Here is a 24,510-nt window from a genome sequence, read left to right as displayed (position 1 = left end):
TAAAATTAATTATATGGTGCAGCCTCTGAAGAATTATTCTTGCGAGTAGGCTAGCATATTTTAACGTGCGGTTTTTGATTGTCATTACGCAATCACGTTCATTTTGAGAGCACTGATATACAGTAGCCTAGATAGTGTTTACATTTACAGGTCATTTGCGTTCCACCTGTCATATGCGCCCCTCACTTGTACTGGGTTGATGCCACCGAAAAATCTCACACTAATATATTTTCTGGCTACGCCCTTATAGCCTATTTATTTAGTTTGTTTTAATTAGCCTAGTCGCCTGCTGTACAGTAGTTTTAGTGGTCACCTTGCTATTTTAAAGTTGTATCAGGTAGCTTAGTTGACTTTACATTCTCCTATGTGGGCCTAACACTTCAGCCATTTGGAACAGAAGAACACACCAGAATAGGCCTGTTTAGTAGGCCTAAGCAGGATTTGATGGCCGCATTCCTACACTTAGGCTATAAAATGCAATTCAATGCGGAAGTAATCTAAGTATTCAGAATACGTTACTCAGATTGAGTAACGTAACGGAATACGTTACAGATTACATTTTTGGGCATGTATTCTGTATTCAGTAACGGAATACGTTTTGAAAGTAACCCTCCCAACACTGTCTACATGTATATCTTGCCAGCATGCTTGCAAAAATGTATTTGACTGAAAGATAGATGCATTATTGGTTAAAGACAGGGAACCGTTAAAGACAGGGAACGCTCTTGTTCATCCTGATGTACAATAACACAGGATTAGATTGCTTTGTGTCTTGTTAACTTTTTAGGTTGATGCCCTTTTCATTAGATGTTTTAGACCCATTATACACCCTCACAGCCTTGAATTGCTTTAGTGCTGGATTGTCACAAGTATAATTGAAACTAGTCTCCATTTTACACAGCAAACTCTGTAGTTGTGTATTTACTGCCCAGAGATTCAGAGACAAATTACCATTAGTGAGCTCGGTGAACAAAGTAGTCCCAAGCACTTTAGGCATTGGCTTTGAAAGCCTGACTCAGTAATAATTTAGGCTTACTTTTCCTCCTTTTTTCAATCTCAGCAGACCTAATAGCCTACCTCCCTCACACAAGCTCTTTCATTTCGCACCAAGTCAAATTTAAAGGTCTGGTCATTTAGCCTTGTCTTAGGTTGGCTTCACACTGGTTCCATTTAACTGAGTGTGATTAGTCCCCCCCCCTAACCCTGAACCAGCTGGTCTTCCATTTTTGTTTGCGGTCCTGGGTCTATGTCATAAACATTAGCGTCCATTTACCAATATTGCTTGACAATGTCACAAAAACGGCAGTTTATTTCCTGATTTTGGAACAGATAGCATTTGAACTGCAAAGGAGTTCTAACAAACCGTACCCCAAACCACTGTTTTCTAGCGGACCTGGGTCCGCACCCGGGTTTGATAGACTGAACTGAACCATCGGTCCAAACGAACTCGGGGACGGACCAAACGGTCAAGTGTGAATGCGCTCTTAGTCAAAGAAACCTGTTTACGTTTTAGTCTTTTTAGCTACTCTGGCTGACACTACATGCTTGCTTGGCAACATACTGCATGCTGTAAAGTTGGTTGAGCTCTGAGAATGATACAGTAAACCAAGACTAAAAGTTCAGAAAACCCTGACACACAAACATAAACACCGGATCTCCATAAATAATAACAAAACACAGCACAGGCAAACAATTTTGTACCATATAGTCTAAGCTATGATAGGACAATCCTGACAACTCAGCTACACAATTCGTTAATAACTAGTTGAAAGTCCAATCAACGTCTTCCTCTCAACTTATCAAATAGGCTAGCTATAATTCTAGAAATACTTTTGAGCTGATTGTCTAAAGTCCTGTGCTCAGCTAGAGCATTGCAGCTTTTCAGCGGTCATTAAAGGTGCAATCAGCGATTGTACAAAATTTCAAGCCCATACATTTTTTTGTCACATTCAGCAATTATCTCCTCACGACCCACTAGCTGCCCATTCCAGTACACTGTAAAATAAAATGGTCTCTGTAGTCAGCCCAGGCTCCAAAAACTGGAAAGAAACAAAGTGGGGGCAGCCTGTCCCAAAAAAAAAAAAAAACCCTGTGTGGTTTCTGGAATACTGAAGGGAGGAATGAGCTACCTTCCGGGTGTGTTTTGTTTGGTCTTTCGTTAAAATACAATATGTGTTGTTTTAAGAAAAGCGTCTGCTAACACATTTAAATATAAATATAATGCAACTTCCTGCGCAATCTCTGACTATACCTTTAAGCATCATCTACTTTCTCTCCAGGATTGCTTGCAAGGTTGATTGATGCACATTGCTGCTGGTGACCTCCGTAGTCTGGAAACCTTTAAATAAATGATTTCTTTATTTAAGACTTCTGTCTATCTGTCTCAGGAAACCAGGTAGTGCATGCATAGCTTAGCTCCTTCTCAGAAATGTTACCAAAGAGTAACTTTTTGCAGTTTATACATTGCTAGTGTGACATACTGCTTTGATGTTGTTGTTTTGTTCAACAGTCCGTAAGACGTTTTACACTTACAGTATCATATTATGCTCTGTTGGCAGTGCTAGGCATTTGCTTTTGCTTTCCATCATGTTCACCCATTGCCTTAATCATACGGGTCACTGCCACAGTGTCGCTTGAGAAAGCTGGTGCAGATATTGATGCAGCTAATTAGCAACAATAGGCAGCACTGGGCAAATGCTCATTGTGTACTGGGTGCTACCATGTGTTGAACCTTTCATTATTCCACAATAAATTCAATGCAACATTTCAAAGATCAATGTCACAACTAACCATATAACTTTGCAGTAGATGTTTAATGCATGAGGGATCTGATAATGATCTGCAAATGAGTCTATGCTATCATTTATCTACAGGAGCCACTGAGAGTTAAACAAGAACTGTATAGAGTGCTTAGATTTGTTTGTGCATGTCTGCGCCTTTGTGCCTGTGCATATCTTATCTTATGGGCACATGGCTGCGTGGATCATTATTTTTGCTGCTCCACCGCAGTGAAACATCATGCTGTCATGCATCTGGGCTTCCATGAGACTAGATGCAGGCATTCCTCAAAGCAGCACATTTCTACACATCAATGAATATTTTACAATATTTTCCTCTCCCCTGCAGGTGCTCCTATCGTAACCATTTATTGTATTAGGTTTTTTTTTTTTTTTATCGTGCCATTATATTGATATACTGTAGGTATATATTTTGTGTGTGTGTGAGGGAGAGGGAGAGGTGTTGTTTTTGAGTCTGTAACAATGGCTTTAATAATACAATCAAGGGCTGTGAACGGTGTCTGTCTTATTAATCTCTCATATTAATCTCTTTACTGAGAAATAGGAGGGGTTCAGTGCTCTGTATGTTATAAATAATTAAATGAGATTTGAAACTGCCAATTAAGCTGAGCAGTAGGGGGGAAGGAAGTCCCTTGGTGGCTGATTCATTAGTAATAATGTCTGACATTTGTCGTGTTACAAAATGGAGGCATTAAGCAGGTGCCCTCAGAGTTTCTGGCAGTCCCGGATGTTTCCACAGGTGGCCAAGAGCTGTGACATTTAGGGCAAGGGCTTTTGAGATGGGGTTGTGTGAGATACAGGAGCACGGCTAGCACAACAGAAAGGAAGGTGGCAATAGGTCAAACCGATTGAACCAGATTTGAATCATGATTAAGGGGCTTAGTGGGTCTTGTTATTGAGCAAAGCTGGTGGTGTGTGTGTACACTGTATGTGGAAAATGGAAATGATTTGATGGTTTGAGTGCTCCTTGCTACAGTGCTGTTGGCTTGCTTGACAAGTTCAGGGAGGATAGCATGATAAATGCACCCTTACCCAGTGGTGCCGGCAGGCGTAATCCTGTATGCACTGTGCGTACAATTTTTTTTACGGCTTTATTTGTGAAATCATTCAATATTAGCCTACAACAATAAAAAAAAAAACCTGTGGCGGCTAATTTAGCGGCCTGGGCCCCGCATGGTGCGTACTATGGAATACAAGCCTAGCGGCGCCCCTGCCCTTACCTGCTATAATCGGTTGGCCATTATTGGCTTCACAAATGCTAGTGGGAGCCATGTCCGTTCAGAGTGGCAGGATTGGCCACTGGAGAACATTCAGGAACAGGCATGTCCAATTTTTCAATTGGACACAATAAACAATAGAATTATACTGTATGTGAACTATTAGGATGCGTAGCTTTTTAAGCAATAGCACAAAAGCAAACTGTTTTGACAGAAAATATATGCAAGTTGGCATGTAGGTAATCTACATGCCAACAGTAATCTAGCACTTCGCTAAACAATGTCATTTGATGTAGAGGTTTAAACTTCTAAATGTCACATAGTACCAAATTCTTAGTGAAACGTCTTCCTTAGGGGTGCTGCAACTGATACATTGCAATACCCCAAGAACTACAAAAATGTAAAAAATGTATTCACACAATCTGCTTGGAGCCCAATGATCGGCGGGGATCCCCTGATAATCAGATCAAATAATTAATTTTGTTAGTGTAAAGCATAAATGAAAACATTGGTGGAAATATATTTAAATACAGTACATCATCATTTTAGAGATGATTCACATGCCGGGAAATGTGACACAGAACATGTCCTGTGGATGTGGGAAGTGTCTCCATGTTGTGATTGGTTACGTCATCAGTACTGTGCGTGGAAATTAGCTTTTTGCCTCTGCCCTGGTGGAAGTAGATGCTTAATCTGCTGTAGCCTGAATGTAGATGAGAAGCTTGTTCTTAAAACATTGGTAATTCTCGCCTGTATCACTTACCTGATAAATCTTTGTTTGTACATTTCATATTTCAAAGCATGTCATACTGGAGTGCTGTAACATATCTCAGCTCAGATGAATGCAGTGGCAGGTGGGTTAATGACTGTTACAACATCCAGGTATGTTAATGGAACAAGATGAGTGGATCAGCTGTTTTGCCGTGTGTACAATCCCAGGTGTTTTACAAGATGTAGCTGTCCGAAGCTCTACCTTTAGCTCTATCTTCTAATTTCTTCATGTAGTGGGGAAAGTTTTGAGGAATAAGATTATTATAAAGCAAAAAAATTTATTTACAAGTAACTGACTATTATTTTAATTCCATGTCATGTTGTGCCTTCATATTTTCATCATGCTCACATGATTTAAACAAAACAGAAACCAAATCCCTTTCTAGGGACAGTTTATGAATTTATGTGAAATAAAACAGAACAAAACAGAAGACAGTTACTTATTTAAAAGTGCATTTACATGTTGCTGTGCTTTGCTGTTGGCATCTCTGAGGTATAGATGCAGAATGGATGTGTCCCTGTTTGGTGAGATTGACTGGCTGAAGTGCTTTTGTTCCGTTCCATTACTCCCAGTGAGGAGCAGTGATTTGCCTCCATCTGCTGTGTTCTTCATGCTTCAACAACTTCTCTTTCCCCTAAGACTGCACCACCCGGCCAAGGAAATAAATAAATTAATGGATTAAATGTGTTTTGGTATTATAAGCGGTATTACAATTTACTAATGCTACAGCTTTATCCATATGGATTCTAATTTCACCTTTATTCCACCTTTTGCCATGGTTTAGGATGTATTCAGCCGAATTTATCAAAATAGAAAATAAATTGAAAAAATCAAATGATCCCTGTTGTTGGTAGCCTAGAAATTTTAGACGCACCCTAGCAAATTAAATTTGCTGCCAGGGCTAGTCTAGCAACTCTCCGTTGGCTTGTGAGCTCGAAAAATTAAACTTCTATCAGGCCAATCAATTTGTGTATAGAGTCGTTAGGCGGGCTTAACATAATGATTAATGGCAGAGTTGCAACGGTTTGGCTTGAATTCCCTGCTACTTGAAAACAAATAAGATAATGTTGCTGTTGGCGAACAGTGTGACACGAGTTAAGCGTTCATTAAGTTGGCAAAAGTTTGAACTAGCCAACTAGCTCCGCTGGTGGGAAACGTATGGGACTCATAGCGCTGCCCTATTGCGTGCAGAGAGAATTTGAAAGACAACCGATAGATAGATAGATAGATAGATAGATACTTTATTGATCCCTAGGGGATTATCCCGCCCCTCGGACTGAGCACTGCAAACGGTGAGTGCCCAGACCCTACATTTTAATGTGGGTCTGGCTCGTCAGGCTATGTTGTTGGCCCATAATGATAAGTAATGGAGCGCCTCTGTTGTCCTGTTGTCCTCTTAGGGCTTCCTGAAGAGCGAGCGCGTGGCCCGGATGGTTCAAGGGGGCGGCTGCTCCGCCAACGACTTCCGTGAGGTCTTCAAGAACAACATTGAGAGACGGGTGCGCAGCCTGCCTGAGATCGACGGCCTGAGCAAAGAGACTGTGCTCAGCTCCTGGATCACAAAGTTCGATGCTATCTACCGGGGCGAGGAGGACGTGCGTCGTCACGCCCACCGGGCGCACTTCAGCGCCGTGTCCGAGCTGATCCTCAGCAAGGAGCAGCTCTATGAGATGTTCCAGCAGATCCTTGGGATCAAGAAGTTTGAGCATCAGCTACTTTACAATGCCTGTCAAGTAAGTGGCCTAAAGAATAAGCTATACTGTTAATAACACGTCAACAACTGATAACCTACTGTAATAATCTACGTTTCTTTTTCCATGGGTTGGGACCCCATGTAGGGCCACCTAAAATTCAAATGGGGTTGGCTGAGATACTGGGTCTTAAAATCTTAAAATTGACCAGTACATTACATACGAATATAGTTAATAAAACAAATATCAAAAAACTCATGAATCTAATATGGATTCTTCATTACAGTCTAGTTACGTAAAAATAAACTTAGACAGCCCACATGAGATCTATGATTGATGTAATCATGCTTGAAATTCAAAGCACCGGTTTTGACTGGATGTTACAGCAGAGATGAGATAGGCGCTTTCTGAATGATTGGGGTCACCAACGTTTTGTGACATCAAAATAGGGTCACCTGCCAAAAAAGGTTGGGAACCCCTGTTTTAAGACAATGATGGTCTCATTTTAAAATGAATTGTATATATTGTATGGTAATACATCTTAATGGCAGTAAGTGTTAACTGAAATTCTCTTTCAGAGCAAAATGTGGTAAGACTGATAAGTCCATTGAATGTAGAAAGAATGGGTTGACGCTTGGTCTAGGCTTCCAAGTTTCCACTTAAGCACTATTAGTTTTAATTTCCTGTGTGAAATTGATAACAGAAATTGTTTCGCCCAAAATAGTTATTACACTGAATCTCACTGAGAGTGCCCCTGTTCCTTTACAATATCTGCTCCTATAAATCTGATTCCTTTTGTAGTAATATCCAGTGCCCAGATCTCAAACCACCTCACAGGAGATCCCAACTATCGTCTTTTCTTTCATTCTTTTCTTCTGGTACCCTTTTATTAATCATCCAAACTCAAGTGGCTTCACTTTGTTGCCATGCACAATGAAGACATGTAAAGGTAAAGGTTAGGTTGATGGGTAATCGGTCACCCTCAGCACGACTGTCACTATGTCTCCCGAGGAGAATGATCGAGAGTGAGGGCTTTGCCCGGTCTTGGGCTCTAATTGGCTCTAAGTAGCACCACTGTTCCACACAGGACTGATTTGAGGAACTATTTACTGAGGAATACATCTGCCCTGAAACCCCAACAAGAGATATTTTCTCTCCTCTTTGATCTCCATTCTCCTGCAAGTGATATTCGTAAGATATATTCCAAGTTCAATGACTTACAGTGCAACCGGAAAGTTTTCAGACCCTTTCAAGTTTTCCACATTTTGTTATTTTTCAGACTTTAAAGATGTTAAAATGGATTCAATTAATTTTTTTCTCATCAATCTACACACAAAATAAATAAAATAAAAGGACACTTCATATGCATTACTTGGATCTCTATAGCGCACTACTGTGTCTGTCATTTAACCGATCAATGTTACTTTGTTTATGTTGTTGGGCTAGACCAGCTGACTGGGGTGACCTGTCAAACCCCGTCAGCTGACTGGGAATGTTTTGTCAGGAGAATGACGCGCTAAGTTTGAAGAGAATAAAAATCGAGGAAGTGTGCTAAGGAGAAAGCTTAACATTTACGCAGGGAGCCTACGAGAGACCTGTTACACATAAGCTTACAAGGGAAAAGGTTTATCGGACATCGCTTACTTACCTACCAGCCGGGTCTGTTCGGAGAGAATCCATCCTCCTTCGTGGTGGATAAAAACATCCGATACCGGTGAGAAGGATCCTTTTTTGTTCTCTATCGCTGGAGTTATTTTTCTATTTTTTCTTTTTGGCAATAACGTTGTGGATTATTTCTTTCCCCTTTTCCAATCGATTATTAAGACTGTTGCCGTGGAGTTTTTTTCATTCGTGTCGGGTACTTTGCCGTGGAGTTTTGAGAGACTTTGAGACGCTGTTTCCGTGCTGGCGAAGGCGCGTGGCCTGCGCGCATAGACATTTAAACTGGCAGCACGATTTTTGTTGGATATGGTGTGATTAATACTGTGTGTTGGTGTATTTGTGATATCGTGTGTCTGGGAAATACATGTCACATTAAGTTCTATTGCAATCCCGTGTCTTCCTGAATTAATTTAAAAGAAGCAAATTCATTAGTGGTAACTCAGTCCATGAATCCCGTGATATTTTCTTAATAATCTAAAACTCCCAAGCAGATTGTTACAATGCTTGCAACTGAGCTCTGGTGCATCCTACTTCTATCAATGGTGCTTGAGATGCTTCTACAACTTGATTGGAGTCCACCTGTGCCTAAATGAATTCACTGGACATTAGTAGGAGAGGCACACATCTCTTTATCTCACAGTTGTTTATGTCAGAGTGAAAACCAAGCCACAAGGGTCGAGAGAATTGTCCGTAGACCTGCGAGACAGGGTTGTGTGAAGACACAGATCTGGGAAAGGATACAAGAACATTTCTGCAGCATTGAAAGTGCCCAAGAGCACGGTAGCCTCCATCATTCTCAAATGGAAAAGTTTGGAACAACCAACAGTCTTCCTAGATCTGGCCACTCAGCCAAACTGAGTAATCCGGGATTAAGGGCCTTGGTCAGACAGGTAACCAAGGACCCAATGGTCACTATGAATGAGATCCAGAGTTCCTTTGAGAGGATGAGAGAGGAGTAAAGAAGGACAATACACCAACAACTGTGAGACCTTATATTAAGAGATGTGTGCCTCTCCTACTAATGTCCAGTGAATTCATTTAGGCACAGGTGGACTCCAATCAAGTTTTAGAAGCATCTCAAGGACCATTGCTAGAAGTAGGATGCAACAGAGCTCAATTGCAAGCGTCATAACAAAGGGTCTAAATACTTATGTAAATGGAATATTTTAGTCTTTTATTTTTTTATAAATTTACAAAACACTCCAAAAATCAGTTTTTTTTTTTTGTAGTATGTTGGAGTATTGTATGTAGATTAATGAGAAAAAAAAAATAATGTAATCCATTTTAAGATGAATCTGAAACATAACAAAATGTGGAAAACTTGAAAGGGTCTGAAAACTTTCTGGTTACACTGTACTTCTAAACCATGCCGTTAAATTTTAGGTACATACATGCAAATAAAAATACAAACACACACACACACACACACACACACTTGCTGCTAGGTTACGGGGACGCTGGCGAGACACGCCGCTCCGTCTGGCATCATGTTTTTGTTTGTATTTATGTTCGTAATTTTATGTAATGTTCTGTTAATTTTTTGTATTTATTTTTCTAGTTAAATGTAATCACTCTTTATTTATGTTATTTTCGATCGTTTTTGTGTTATTCTTAGTCCTTTAACTGATTAACAAACTCGGCTGACACCATCAACGTCAAGTTAACGTTAACCAGCTTCCATTGGGCTGATGAGCGCCTTGGCTAGCCTGCCTTATGATTCTGAAGTCCCTCATCCATCCGTGACGCTGCACATCCAATGTCTGGACGGAGGGATTGCTCAGCAAGGGTGCCTAACATCAATCTGCAAGTGATCTGCAGCTGCCACGACCACCGAGCTGCGGCTGACATGCGAGCTGCCATGCTAGCATCTACCGGTGCCTGGAGTCTGGATTGAGTGCTAAGAAACTCTGATGACAGTGTTAACCATGAAACAACAAACAACAAACGGTCACTGTCTAGGACCACCGAGCTGATAATCAGCAGGGTCGCCCATCACAAATTCTGACTGTCTTGTCCTTCCAGTGCTCTCCAGACTGCCATTGAATTCTCCGGGTTGGTCAGTTATAAAGAACTTTGTTGGTGTTGCATTGTGAAGACACAGCTGTGCGCAGTTTTCACGCGGGTCATCTTTGCCCTTGGACATTTTCAGTCGGTTGGAAATTGGACTAATTTTATTTTTAATTTTTATTTATTTTATTTATTAATTTGTTTGTTGTATGTCTTGTATGTCTTGGTGTCACGGGTACGCTGGCGACTACGCCGCTCCGTCCGGCATCTATTGTCTTTGTTAGTCTGTGTCAATGACAATGTCTTATATGTGGAGCGCTTTGGGTTGCACTCTGTGCATGTTAAATGCGCTATACAAATAAATCTGGCTTGACTTGACTTGACACACACACACACACAGACACACACACACACACACACACACACACACACGCACACATGCATACATACATAGAGTGGCGTTATCGGTGTCATTCTAATAAATGAGGGCATGTAAATGATAGCAGAGAGGAGAGCTTGTGTCTGAGGTGGTCTAGAGGCACATGTTGGGGGCTGCTTGCTCAGGTGGGTGGGTGGAGAACCACAGCTGGTCCCATCTGATCAGAGAGGTCAACAACCCCAATCTGGTCTGAAACGGAAGGAGGGAGCAAATGGCAAAAGGCAAGAAGGAGTGCCAGAGGGAGAGTCAGCTCCCTGTCATCCACCCACCTAATGAACACATCCAGCCCCTCTAGCCTCACAGAGCCACCCTGTCAGCTCTCGTTAGCTTGCAGCAGTGGGGGGAGTGAAAAAGGCTAGCAGGTGAGCTCACAGCAAGAGCTAATAAATTAGCACCCGCTCACTCACAGATGGTGCTGGATATTCATCTTCCTGTGACAAGACAGACATGTAATCAAAGCCAATGGCTTCTTTCATCAAACCCTTTTTGTCAGTTCAGCCAACCCCTTCAATGCAGCAGCCGTTAAGAGGTCAGTGACAGCAGATGAATCATTCTTTTTGCCTCAACATAGGCTACTTTTAATGGGATAGCACTGAAATACACTCACTGGCAGCATGTAGTCATGGTATTAATCATTGGTAACAAAACCTTAAATTAAGTTTTGGATCATCTACATCATACAGTATATCCATGTTTTATGTAACTTCAACATTTGAAGTAAAATTGGTAAACAATAAGATAAAGCTAACCATCATGGCAATATCAGTATCACCAGGTGCGTTTTACAAGTTTGAGTTGCTGGTAAGTGCTTGCTCTACATTTATAAGGGATATTTGACAAAGGGTGTCAGAGAAACTGCAACTGACAGTTCCTTTGAAGCTGTCACGCTGATGTTTTGTCTCTGATTGGATTATGGACAGAAGCCTGGGAGGGACATGTTATGTATAACTTCCACTGCATGTCTTCCTGATAACAGAATTGGACTGACTTAAAGAAGAGAGACAAGCTTTTAAAATTTAGTGTGGCTTTATATTAGTCCTGACCATTTTCAACTCTTCACAGTGCTTAAACCAAAACATCTATTCAGAAAGTACAGTACAGTCTTTGTTAAACAGTGCCACAAAGAGAATTTAACTAAGATTAACATGTATATTAACCTTTCGATCACGGTTGGAGGCATGGAATTTTACTATAGGGTTTTACTATGAATAATACCCTTGCCAAGTTACAGGTAGGTTTGGAAATTTACTTGTGTAGTTGGCCTTCAGATATAACATGGTGAAGACTTAAGAGCTACTGTATATTCTGTGGGGAGAAATATTCACTATATGTATTTTTAATCGAAAGACATTGACATTCATAAATTCCTGAAACCATACTCCAGGTGTGTTGCAAGGTGTAATTACTTATAGTGATGACTTTGGGTCTGTCTTAATTAATCCCTTTCTAGGTAGTCTACTTGCCTGTGCTCTTTTGCTCACCATAGTCAATGTGAACACAAACACTGAATGCATTACTGCCTAATTAGACATCGATAAGCAATAGGTTGATTACCCACATTCCAGAATTCTAATTACCTGTCAGAAATGAACATTGACAGCATAATTAGTGGCTAGTCTACTCTGAATCAGTGACCAGCCTGTAATGAATATTCCAGATACAGCTTATTATAGATTCTATTATAGCATCACAGCATACATCCCAGAAAGTCAACTAAATGTTGGTAGACATTTGCATGTTTTTGAATGTAAAGTCAACTAAATGTTGGTAGAAGTTTACACTTGCACTTGCTTGGATGCACCGATATTCATATCAGTATATTGTATGATCTGTTCAGTCTGACAGAGACACATCTCTGAAGAGATGTTTGTGGATGTTGGATTTGACTAGAACTTTGCTTAAGGGGCATATATGGCATTCTGTGTGTTGTTTGTTTGTTTGTTTTGGAATACCTACATTTGGAAAGTTGAAACTGTTCATGTTTCCCCACATTTGCAAGGGAAATTAATAGACTGAGAGGTGTCTAGACATATTGTGTATCACCAGATACAGCTGTTGAACTAGCGGTGTGCTGCAGTGCTGGGTAGTGTGAGAAAGTGAACTGTGTTGATTGGGCTTGTTGTCATATTTCCAGTTTCTTGACATATGGCATGTGGAGGGCCTGTGCTCTGACAGGGCAAGACTAGACAGCCCTGGACAGACCTGCTTCTCCTGCTTAATGGCTGGAGTTGTGAAGCTCAGCTCAGGGTCATGCCACAGGTGCCAGAAAATAGCCCTCAGGTGTTATAATCAACCTAAACACACACACACACACACACACACACACACACACACACACACACACACACACACACACACACAATTTCACTGCAGTATGTAGTTTGCACTTTTGTGTAACGTGTGTGTGTGTGTGTGTGTGTGTGTGTACGTGTGAGTGTGAAAGAGAGAGTGAATGAGTGAGAGAGAAAGAGATGGCATTTCTTGACGACTGAAAGCTATTTGTCAGTTATCAGTTCCACCAAACTACAATTAACATAAAAGAGGGACGATTTTCATCCATCCTGAATCCAAATGTGAGATCACTTTGTAGCCATCTCTGTTTATGCAATTACCATGCAGTTTTGAGATCGTCACAGTGATCAGAGGAGCAGCTCCTATACTTTACTACCACATAGTTCTGCTATTACTGAGATATCTTGTGCTCAGAATCAGTAGCACTCTGTAGACTTATCATTTAGGACAATGCTAGATAAAAACTACAGCTACTGTACTCTCCTATCTAGATAGATCAAAATAATTATCTATGACAATTCCCTAAAGTCCCCTCTTCCTTACCTAAAGACTATGTGGCCATTTAAACTCCCAGATCTTGAGTCTACATCACTATATTTCATGTTTAGAGGCTTACTCTTTTGCTGAAGGCAGTGCCGTTACACTTGAAGTGTCTAGACTTATTAGTATAATAAATGCATGCCATGCAATTATGTAATCCATAGTAGGAGAACAAAGTTAAAATTTTATACCAACTTTATTATCTTAATAGCATTGCCTACTGCCGTGGCCTACTGGTTAGCGCTTCGGACTTGTTCCCGGAGGGTTGCCGGTTCGAACCCCAACCAGTAGGAACGGCTGAAGTGCCCTTGAGGGAGTCACCTAACCCCTCACTGCTCCCCGAGCACCGCTGTAGCAGGCAGCTCACTGTGCCGGAATTAGTTTGTGCTTCACCTCACTGTGTGTTCACTGTGTGTTGAGTGTGTTTCACTAATTCACGGATTGGGATAAATGCAGAGACCAAATTTCCCTCACGGGATCAAAAGAGTATATATACTTATACTTATTGTTTCAATTACAGATGCTCTTAAATTGCCAGATGAATATATATACAGTTATTAATACACTTGATGCATAAGTACCTGCAATACTTGAATGAATTTAGTTTTAATGTTTTAATATTGTGTCTTCCCTTAGCTGGATAATGTGGACGAACAGGCAGCACAGATCCGCAGGGAGCTGGACGGGAGGCTTCAACTAGCTGAGAAAATAGCCAGGGTAACCCTAAAGAACACGCGCACACACACACACACACACACACACACACACACACACACACACACACACACACACACACACACACACACACACACACACACACACTCAAATATGACCATGGATATATCTCTATATGTAAATTGAGAGAAATTCAGTAGAGCAATATTGACTTCACTCTCCAACCAATAGGAGCGGCGATATCCCAAGTTTGTGTCCAATGACATGGAGGCCATGTATACGGAGGAGCTCAGGTCTGCAGTTAACCTCCTCATGGCCAACCTGGAGAGCCAGCCTGTCGCAAAAGACTTCAAGCCCAAGATCAAGCCCAAGCTCACTCCCATGAACAGCTTCTTGGACATGGGTGAGGAAGGGGACCTCCCCCTGTCCAAATCAGATGTGGTGCTCTCCTTCACACTGGAGGTGAGTCAGATGTCAATGTGCATGGTAAGTAAAGTAAGGACCCTGAGGTTGCAGACAGTGATTGTGGTATAGTTAAGAGAGTTTATCAGAAAAAGACATTACACACACACACACATTCCCTCTCTCTCTCTCTCTCTCTCTCTCTCTCTCTCTCTCTCTCTCTCTCTCTCTCTCTCTCTCTCTCTCTCTCTCTCTCTCTCTCTCTCTCTCTCTCTCTCTCTCTCTCTCTCTCTCTCTCTCTCTCTCTCTCTCTCTCTCACTCACTCTCAAACACACACACATACACACAAACACTCAAGTCAGTGGACAAAAAATCTATACATTTTACTTAACCATGGTGAATAAAGACATTGATCTGTCCAACAACCATGTACATTTTCTGCCTCCCATGTTGGAATCTTGATATGACAGATGTGACCCCCTGGTTGTGTCCAGATAGTGATCATGGAGGTGCAGGGCCTGAGGTCTGTGGCGCCCAACAGGATTGTGTACTGCACCATGGAGGTGGAGGGCGGAGAGAAGCTGCAGACAGACCAGGCTGAGGCATCGCGACCACAGTGAGTGATCACACCACGTGCCCAACATTCACTGTTGTGTCTTATGGTGTGCTTTATCTCAGGACACGTTTGGACACCTACAACTTTTAAAAAGGGATGCGATTTCACATGTTTCATTTTTTATTGATCTCTTCTCAGCCATCAATAAAACTGGACTAATATGGTTCTGTGGGACCATATTGCTGATATAATATTTTTAGTTCAGATTTTTGTATCTCAATTTTTTCTGATTCAGCCTGATTTTGGGTATTGTATTGTTTGTTTTGGTCTAAGGCAAACTAATTGCCTTTGGCCCTTAGTAATACCGTTATATCATATTTGTATTTATTATTCTTGCATCCTATTTTTTTTGGGCCTTTATTATCTGTGATGCTACTCGCAATACCAAGTGATTGCCTTGAGAAACCTATTTAAAAAAGTGGTCAATACAGGTGAATATGCACTCACTACAGTATTTTGTTTTTTAACTGCTAAGGTTTTAAATCTTTGACTATTGTTTGTTGATGAAATGAATGAATGAATCAAAAAGAGCTGAAGATGACTTCTGACTTCTGAACAGATTACTTCCCACATTTAACTCCACCAGGTGCTGATGAACCTAATTTGTCAAGTGGCACATTTATCAATGTATCAGTTTAAACTAGAGAGATGCATGATGTGATATGAGATATAAGATATAGGGCTGTATTTTGGGCACCAGCGCATGGCGTAAAGTTCGTTTTTCACCCGTGCAAAGTTGAATTCGGTATTTTGCATGTTTATTTTTTAAACATTGCGCCCAGGGGTGTGGCAATTAACAACCTAGGGAGGGGCCTGGCGCGTTGTCTAAAAATCGCTATCATATACCACCTAAACCTGGTCAGAAGTCAATGGCGAGGTTGTTCATATGCTATTTTAAGAGCGCATGTCAACAGTCATATTGGCAGGTGCATGCACCATCCTTCTATCATTCATGAACGCACACCAGCGCACGTCCATGCAAAGCATTACAAATTGCACGATTGCAATGGGAAACATAATTAGAATAAAGATATTACGAAATACTGTACATCTCATGATGAGTAGTTATTCACCATCATTTGCAAATTGGTAATGACGGTTAAAAGTGATTAGGGGAGAGGCGAGAGACACGTATGGAGCACAGCTGAAGACGCACTGTCACGAGATATAAGCAACTCCTCTGCAGGATAAATGTTGTTTTATTCAGTCATTTGAGCAACATTAGGGTAAGTGTTGCTTTTTCCAGCCTATGTTTTCGGTGGTAACCCATTGTCAGTCAATAGTGAAAGTAACTGCATATAACTGTCTTGTCGTTGACTGACTCCTTGCTGAAGTTAGTTTCACTTTTCCAATGAGTTCAAATAATAGACGAGTGCAAATGCTTGAAGGCTATGCTAGGTTTTAGTAAAGCATGGTTTAAGAATCCTCCTTCAAATGCGCCGTTGAATGCCAAAATACCGATGCATTTATTTGACATATCGCGATTTGCGCCTTGAAAGGCTAAAATACCGATACATTTATTTGACATATCGCGCTTTGCGCCGTTAAAGGGAATGACAGATGTCATTCTCATTGGTTTGAAATGATGTTACGCCCCAAACACACCCATATGACTGATTAAAAAACCTAGGAACACCTTGTTGCGCCATGCGCTCCACTTTTGATAACGAAACCCCTCCCAATGTGAACTGGACATCCTACTAAATTTGAATAGACTTTTGACGAGTGACGATGCACTTTAGAATGTCATGATAGGGCCCATAATTTTAATTTTGGGCCATTTTAATATTTCACGGCTTTCTGCTGTGAACATGAATGGAATGTCTCTCTCACCTATTGATTTTATTAAAGGTGAGTCACTGACCATGTCCCACATCTCGCCATAATGCCAATTGGGTTATTAGTCTCCTCACAGAGGGAGTCCTTTAGATAATCAGCCTGCCCTTTCACAGATGCCAAAGGCTGAGCTCACTGAGTGAATTGTGTGAATGAAGCCCAGTGCAGGAGCAGTGTTCTCATTACCCACTGGCCTCATGCTCCCTTCCCCTCAGCAGCTGAGCTTTATGAACAGACATGCCATGCCTCGCCGTCTGCACCTTCCCCATCATGTTCTTACAATGCTCTCAAGTCAAGTCAAGTCAAGTCAAGTCGGCTTTATTGTCAATTTCTTTACATGCACTGGTCATACAAAGAATTGAAATTTCGTTTCTTACTTTCCCATGCAGACATAGACATACTTTAAATACAGACATAGACATACTTTAGACATAGACACAGCCATAGACAATAAAAGATAAAAATATACAGACATACCACATACAGACATTAAAGTGCGAGACTGAAATATAGAACATATATCAAAATATAGAAATATAGAACATATATCAAAAAAATAGAGGTAGTTGTGTTGTATATTTACATAGTCCTAGCGTAACCTTCTGACAGAGTAGTAGTAGCAGCAGCATTGTGGCAGAGTGATAAATAACATTGATAACATTTACATGAAGTTTAAACTTGTGCTTGTGTGTACTGTATATTTACATTCTCACCTATACACCAGCTCTCCATTCAATTCTCACCTATACACCAGCTCTCCATTCCATTCTCACCTATACACCAGCTCTCCATTCCATTCTCACCTATACACCAGCTCTCCATTCCATTCTCACCTATACACCAGCTCTCCATTCCATTCTCACCTATACACCAGCTCTCCATTCCATTCTCACCTATAGACCAGCTCTCCATTCCATTCTCACCTATACACCAGCTCTCCATTCCATTCTCACCTATACACCAGCTCTCCATTCCATTCTCACCTATACACCAGCTCTCCTCCCACTGTGACTTCTCCCCTCACCCCAAACTCTGTGTTGTCACTGAAAGGTTATCATGAAGAGCTGGTAATCATGAGTATTCACATCCTCTGTGATGTGAACATATATACAAATAGTTACAGTACAGATCCATAGTTGCTTTAGCTTGGGAACTAGACAACATCTGAGAGCTCATTATTTGCTCCGGCAGATCCCTCTGGAAGCTCACTGAAACTGATTTCCAAATCTCTGAAACCCCAGCAGCCAATCACAACAGCTTATGCGATACTATGATGGACAAAGATTGAGATGCTGTTGAGGTGCTTTTGTCACAACCAATGGCTTATTGTGTCAGTATTAAAAGACACTAATGTGTATTTTTTTAATAAATGAATGAACAACTGCAATTGTTTGCAATACTTCTGAAAAGAATTAGTAAGAGTTGCATGTACAAACAAATTCACAATGTCACTAAGCTCGCCCTGACGCCATGACGACTTGCTCTAATCCTATAGAAACTCTCCTGACAACACAGCAGAATACAAGCTGATGCTTCTATTTTGCTGGAGAAAACTAGATGAGCAAAACACAATCCTTCCACCCCTGTCTATGGGGGTAGCCACATAGAAATGATTAGAAATGGCTTAGAAATGATGGTGAACCCTTGAGGTAGCCACACTCCAGCAGCACTAGAGCACTCTAATAGAAGGACCCCTATCTACTGAGATGGAGATATTGGTCCTTTTTACGCCTAGAGATATCAAGTCATATCCACAGGGAAGCCTTCTTGTCTGAAGGTGCTCTAGTGTTGAGATGTGAGTGTGGTTAGAGTGCATCTCTCGATATCTTCGACTCTTGAATTAGTCTCTTTGCACCTTGCTGGCCCAAGGACTTGTGAAGTAATTCTGAAAATATACAACATGATGTTTGAATAAATTCTTTGTTTGCTATGTACTTTTGATAATGTTGCTTTGCACAAATCAATTAACATTTATGTGCATAGTCAGCCGTGCTACTCCTATTACTAGCCTGACCCAAGCTTGATTGGACTGTAGAAGAATGGCTTACCACATGCTGACAAACAGCAATCCTCCCTACCTCCCCAAATAAACAATAACACAAAACCATGAAAGAGAACTTACCACTGGGCCTCAGAAAGCTCCCCGGTTTCCTCTTCAAGTGAACTGCTAATTGGCTTTTGTTCCTTGGCAAAGCACAGCTTGATGGCTGTGTCGCATTTCAGTTGCCATGGCAACTGAGGAAGTGAAAAATTGAGACCTTTTCTGTTGTTTTGGACTGTCCGCACACCGTCAGGTAGAGAATTTGAGGACACTTCAACTTTTTATAAGCTGCTTTGTCTCAAACGCACATTCCCCCTCTCTCTCTCTCTCTCTCTCTCTCTCTCTCTCTTTTTCTCTCTCTCTCTCCCACTCTCAAACACACACACATACACACACTCATCCACACAAACACTCAACACATTCTCACACTTGCACATTGCACTTACACATATGCATTTTCATGCTGAAGGGCGTCACACATAAGTTAGCAGTTAGCTCATTGGGCATTTGCACCCAGACGAGATCAGCTGTGTGTGGGCAGTGTTTTGTCTCCCTCTGTCTTTGGAGCACCAGATGTCTGACCGTAGACTCGTACTGTTGACTTAGTCTTTGAAAGCAGCCTCAAGCTGAACTTGTGAACCAAGCTCACACAAATATTGCTGAATGACAGAATGACAAAACCAATCAAGCTTCTCATTTTCTTGCACAAGATAACAGAAAGACTGTTGAAGCAAGAGAGCTGTCACTGATAGTATGTGCCAGGATAATAATATTTACAGACAGGTGATGAGTTTGAGGTTGATCAAATTGTGTGTGTGTGTGTGTGTGTGTGTGTGTGTGTGTGTGTGTGTGTGTGTGTGTGTGTGTGTGTGTGTGTGTGTGTGTGTGTGTGTGTGTGTGTGTGTGTGTGTGTGTGTGTGTGTGTGTGTGTGTGTGTGTGTGTGTGTGTGTGTGTGTGTGTGTGTGTGTGTGTGTGTGTGTGTGTGTGTGTGTGTGTGTGTGTGTGTGTGTGTGTGTGTGTGTGTGTGTGTGTGTGTGTGTGTGTGTGTGTGTGCGCGTGCACTCTTGCGTGTGCGTGTGTGTGTGTGTGTGTGTGCGTACATGCATGTGTGTGTGTTCATGCAGTGTGCATGTCTGTGTCTGATGAAGGGAGGCAGGCAATGGGGAGGAGCAGCTGGAACTAATCAAACTGAGATTGCCTTCATCTCATGATATGTATTCCATTCCCAATGTTCCATACCTGCTCCTCTGAGGCTGGTCCAAGTCCTAGGAATCCATCGCTTTGATTTGAGATGCAGACACGGCTTTGGCAGTGTGGATTTAAAGATCACTATGGATGCATGTCAACGCAGCAGTATGCAACATTTCAGAAAACCACATAACATATGAAAGATAACACAATGTACCCACACAGACACACTGACACACAAACAGTTACGCATGCTGAAGATGCAGCGGCATTTTCCTTTAACTCTCCTGCAGTGCATGCACATGTTAATTCATGTTCATATGCATACATTTGCATACTGATTAGGCACATACTGTATAGCAACATTTGGAATCAAAAGCGCATCCAAACAGTCCAAATCAGCCAGACAGGAAAACAGAGAATCCCACATGGACATCCCAGCATCAGATCAGCCACTTACACAGAACCATCAGAACACAAGTGCATGTGTTAAGTCTTTGTATATTTGGCATAAACATACAAACATATTATTTTTGGCATGGATACTAATCATAAATCCATCCATACATTTTTGACGTGATTTGGATTCGTCTGAACCTTGTACTATTTTATCAGTGGAACCGAACCCTACGCACCTCAATTCTGTTCATCAGTTGTGGCTTTTACTGCTGTACATAAACAGACATGGATCATGTTTTTTGTTTCTATCATATAATTGTGTGCCCTGAAACAATGATTCTTTTCATCATCTGTCAGAGGACCTCAGGCCTTGTGGTGGGAAGGTAGTGTTAGATATTATTTTTAGAGGTGCAAGTGTAACATGAGAAGACACATAGGCGTGTGTTTTGGAACTAAACTTCTATAATTCTAATTAGTACGATGGATACCCTTTCAGGTGGGGAACCCAGGGAGACTTCACCACAACACACCCCCTGCCCATGGTCAAGGTGAAACTCTTTACAGAGAGCACAGGAGTGCTGGCCCTAGAGGACAAGGAGCTGGGGAGGGTAAGAGTGGTCCTCAGTCAGTGCTATGGTCAGTGTATAATGTAACTGTATGTCTCCATACAGTTATGGAGATCAATGGAAGCACTCACACATAAGTGATTCCACTGGACTAATAGGCTGTATGTCTGTGTCTGTGATTTGTAATCTGTCATTAGCATTTGCAAGCAGATGTTGTGTCATAAGTTAAAAATACTTGTGTATGTGTAAAATGTGTGTGTGTGTGTGTGTGTGTGTGTGTCTGTGTGTGTGTGTGTAAGAGAGAGAGAGTGTGTGCGTGCGTGTGTCTGTGTCGGTTTCTGTATTTGTCTGTGTCTGTGACTGTGTCTGTTTCTCCATGCTTGTGTGTGCGTATCTGTGCATGTGTGTGTACTGTATGCACAGATGATAAAATGTGTTGGTGCGCTTCAAGTGTGAATCTCCGAGTCATTAGGGCTGTTTCCCTGGGTAACAGATGGAGAGATTCCCATTAGAAACCCTCAGCAAACAATCTGCTCATCCTCAAGATTCCATGTTCTTGTTAAAGCACCCCCCCTCCTGTCTGCCTATCCATGTCAGTGCCTTTCCCTCCATCCACCGAAAGAGATAAAGAGTTGGATAATGAAGTCTCATTGTGGCCCTGTCCCCAATCTTCTATGTGTTGCATTCTCAACAGGTGGTTCTCAACCCCACCACCAATGGGCCCAAGGCTGCAGAACTGCATAAGATGGTCGTGCCTAAGAACAGCCAGGATAGTGACCTGAAGATTAAGCTGGCTGTGAGGATGGACAAGCCACCCAACATGAAGCACAGTGGGTATGTCCGTACCATATGCAGTCTTGCTCCAAGCTGTTTTTCTACAGGGAATACTGCATTAGGGTGCTTTTGTGCAGTTACTTGTCTGTAGATGAGGCCAGCATACATAGGTGTCTATTTATATTACATGACTATTATAGAACTCTATTCAGTGAGTTAAAGTTCTTTCAGTGAGTTAAAGAAGCTATTACTGTACATGTTAGAAGTTACTTTAAAATACTTTTGTAGTTATTTCAAAATGGTCTTGATTTTTTTTTTTTTTCAAATATGAAAAGGATGAATTACGAGCCAAGGATGAATTTCTTGAGCAGAACAAATACATTTGTGATCATTCAGGTGGTTTTGAGGTCAAAGAAAATCTTCCAACAAAAGGCAGACAGCCTCCTGTGCCAGATTATTGGCACTCTTCATCCCTCTAGTGGTCATAGGGGGCAGTTACATTAATTAAATACAAGACAACTAATACAATGTTTGCGTCTAAAAAAATATATTCTACTAGCTATCTCAGTAGTGATATTGTCGACATCAGTAGTTGACTCATGCTTTATTGTTATTGTTCATTTTATTGTGTTTTATTATTAACAGTCGAATCTGTAGTAGTAACAGAGTAGTAGCAGAGGTGTAAAAGTCTGACTTCAGAAAGTCCTACCACATTTTTTTCCAACTATTCGTTAAATTGTCTTGTTCTAATTAGCACAACTCTTTAGGGAGGTAGATCTGCTAACTAGTTATCACCTAGTAATATCACCTGTAATGTGTCCACACAAGTAGAACCAATACCTGCTAGGACTTTCACTTTCTGAACCCAGACTTGTATACCTCTGAGTAGCCTAGTAGTAGAAATGGTAGTAGTAGTGATAGTACTAATTGTGTTGTTGATGATAATGATGGGGGTGGTTGCAGTGTTCATGAATTATCTGTTAACTACTGTAGTCTTTATTCACATATTGTTTCCTCAGCTTGGTTTTGATTTTGAACTATAGACCAAGAAGTCTTTTTAAAAGTAGACAAAGGACAAAACATAAAGTAAGCAGTAAGTAGCAGGAAGAAAATGCCGCGGGTAAAAATCAATAGGAAATTGTATTAGGTTTAAATCTAAAGGTAGAAGGTTTAAATGAAAAAAGTATTTTATGTTTAACTATATCTTTTAGCGATACTGCAGTTATTTACAACAATTTTGGTTCTGTATTAGTAGTAGAAGTAAACATGAAGCTGTTCCTACATTCATAAGAGTGACAGCCAACAAGTGGAGTATGTTTGTATTGAATGTCTTTGATGCAAAACATCTCCACCAGAGAGCAGTAGGGGACAAGCAATGGCACGGGCTGGAGTGGGATTTAAAAGCATTCTCTCTCTCTCTCTCTCTCTCTCTCTCCACTTATTTGTTTAACTCCTTGTCATATTAGTCTTAAAAAAGGTCTAATGCGAAACAAATTTGAGACTGATATTTAGAAGTTTTCATATGATATATGATATTTATATATGACATTCCCATTGTCTAGAAAGTTAAAAATATCAGCTCCCAATATCAGCTTATCATGGCTCCTATTTTGAATTTAGTAAAGTTTTTTTTTTTCAAATTTCTTCAGTTTTATCCAACTTCAGTGAGAGAATCTCCATCTCCAAGTGAAAGTGAATAAGATGTGTGTGGTTCCTCCACCTTAAATGGAAGTTATATTAGCTATATTAACCATCATATATTGTGATAACTAAGGACCGTTGATCTTGAATAAACTCAAAATGGCCACAGTTGGCTCAAGATTGCCAGCTGCACTCTATCTTTCTTTGTTGTTTTTTAAAATAAATCTGTCATTCTGTTATTTTGATTAGTCCATTGAAGACATATGGTGCCATTCTGAACAGTATTCTCCTGCAGACCCAGTCTGTCTCAGCTTGTGTTGGTGATGTGAGCATGGAGCGGCTGGGTGAGAGTGAGTGTGCGTGTGAAGGGGATGAGTCGGGCGGGCTGTGGGGGCCTACACCTCCTGGAGGAGATGGGTCAGGGGGTCGGCCCTCTCCCTTCAGCCAGCTAATTAGCATTGCGGCTCCCCTAATTGGCAGGAGCCTCTTCACAGAGTAATTACCTCTTCAGTTAACCGCACAAGTGGCTGGGAAGAGAACTGGAGGCTACAGAAGCGCACTCACACGTGCAGAGAGAAAACATCATGTACACAAATGCCTAACAACGCGTACATTCTGTGTCATTTGTAGGCCTATTAGTGCTTATATACTTATTTAATGTCTTACACTGTCTCTGTCTCTCTTTTACTCTATATTTTATAATAAGCATTGATCTCTTTCAGAAACACACAAACACCCACACACACATCTGGAGTCTGCTTTCTGTCTGAGCAAACAGAGGTAAATGGAGGTTGAGGCAGAGAGAAGGCGAGAGAGAGGGATGGGGAGATTTTCAGGTTGAACGCTCCCCATTAAAAGCAGCCATCTGTTGATCAGAGCTCAGGAGACAGAGGCACAGGGAGCCATACACGGGCTTTTCATTGGGCCTCAGCACTGTTCAAAGCCGGCAAGC

The 24,510-nt window shown here is 41.2% G+C and overlaps 1 protein-coding gene across 3 annotated transcripts in view; it reads left to right on the top strand.

Annotated features, from left to right (window-relative positions):
- Nucleotides 1-24,510, top strand: part of cadps2 (Ca++-dependent secretion activator 2) — a 102,963-nt gene that overhangs the window by 21,768 nt on the left and 56,685 nt on the right. For all 3 annotated transcript variants that reach the window (XM_076264374.1, XM_076264363.1, XM_076264383.1), the window contains exons 3-8: nucleotides 6,188-6,520; nucleotides 14,055-14,135; nucleotides 14,325-14,555; nucleotides 14,991-15,112; nucleotides 21,074-21,185; nucleotides 21,838-21,977. In XM_076264374.1, coding sequence (XP_076120489.1) covers nucleotides 6,188-6,520; nucleotides 14,055-14,135; nucleotides 14,325-14,555; nucleotides 14,991-15,112; nucleotides 21,074-21,185; nucleotides 21,838-21,977 — 1,019 coding nt within the window. The remainder of the gene's footprint in view (nucleotides 1-6,187; nucleotides 6,521-14,054; nucleotides 14,136-14,324; nucleotides 14,556-14,990; nucleotides 15,113-21,073; nucleotides 21,186-21,837; nucleotides 21,978-24,510) is intronic.

Source organism: Alosa pseudoharengus, unplaced genomic scaffold (genome assembly GCF_046254945.1).
Source record: "Alosa pseudoharengus isolate Yale_2024_CS ecotype anadromous, Long Island Sound unplaced genomic scaffold, YU_APseudo_1.1 YU_APseudo_1.1_scf_10, whole genome shotgun sequence".
Taxonomy (NCBI): Eukaryota; Metazoa; Chordata; class Actinopteri; order Clupeiformes; family Clupeidae; genus Alosa; species Alosa pseudoharengus.
Note: the sequence above shows the minus strand (reverse complement) of the source record. Positions and strands in the feature narration are given on the sequence as shown.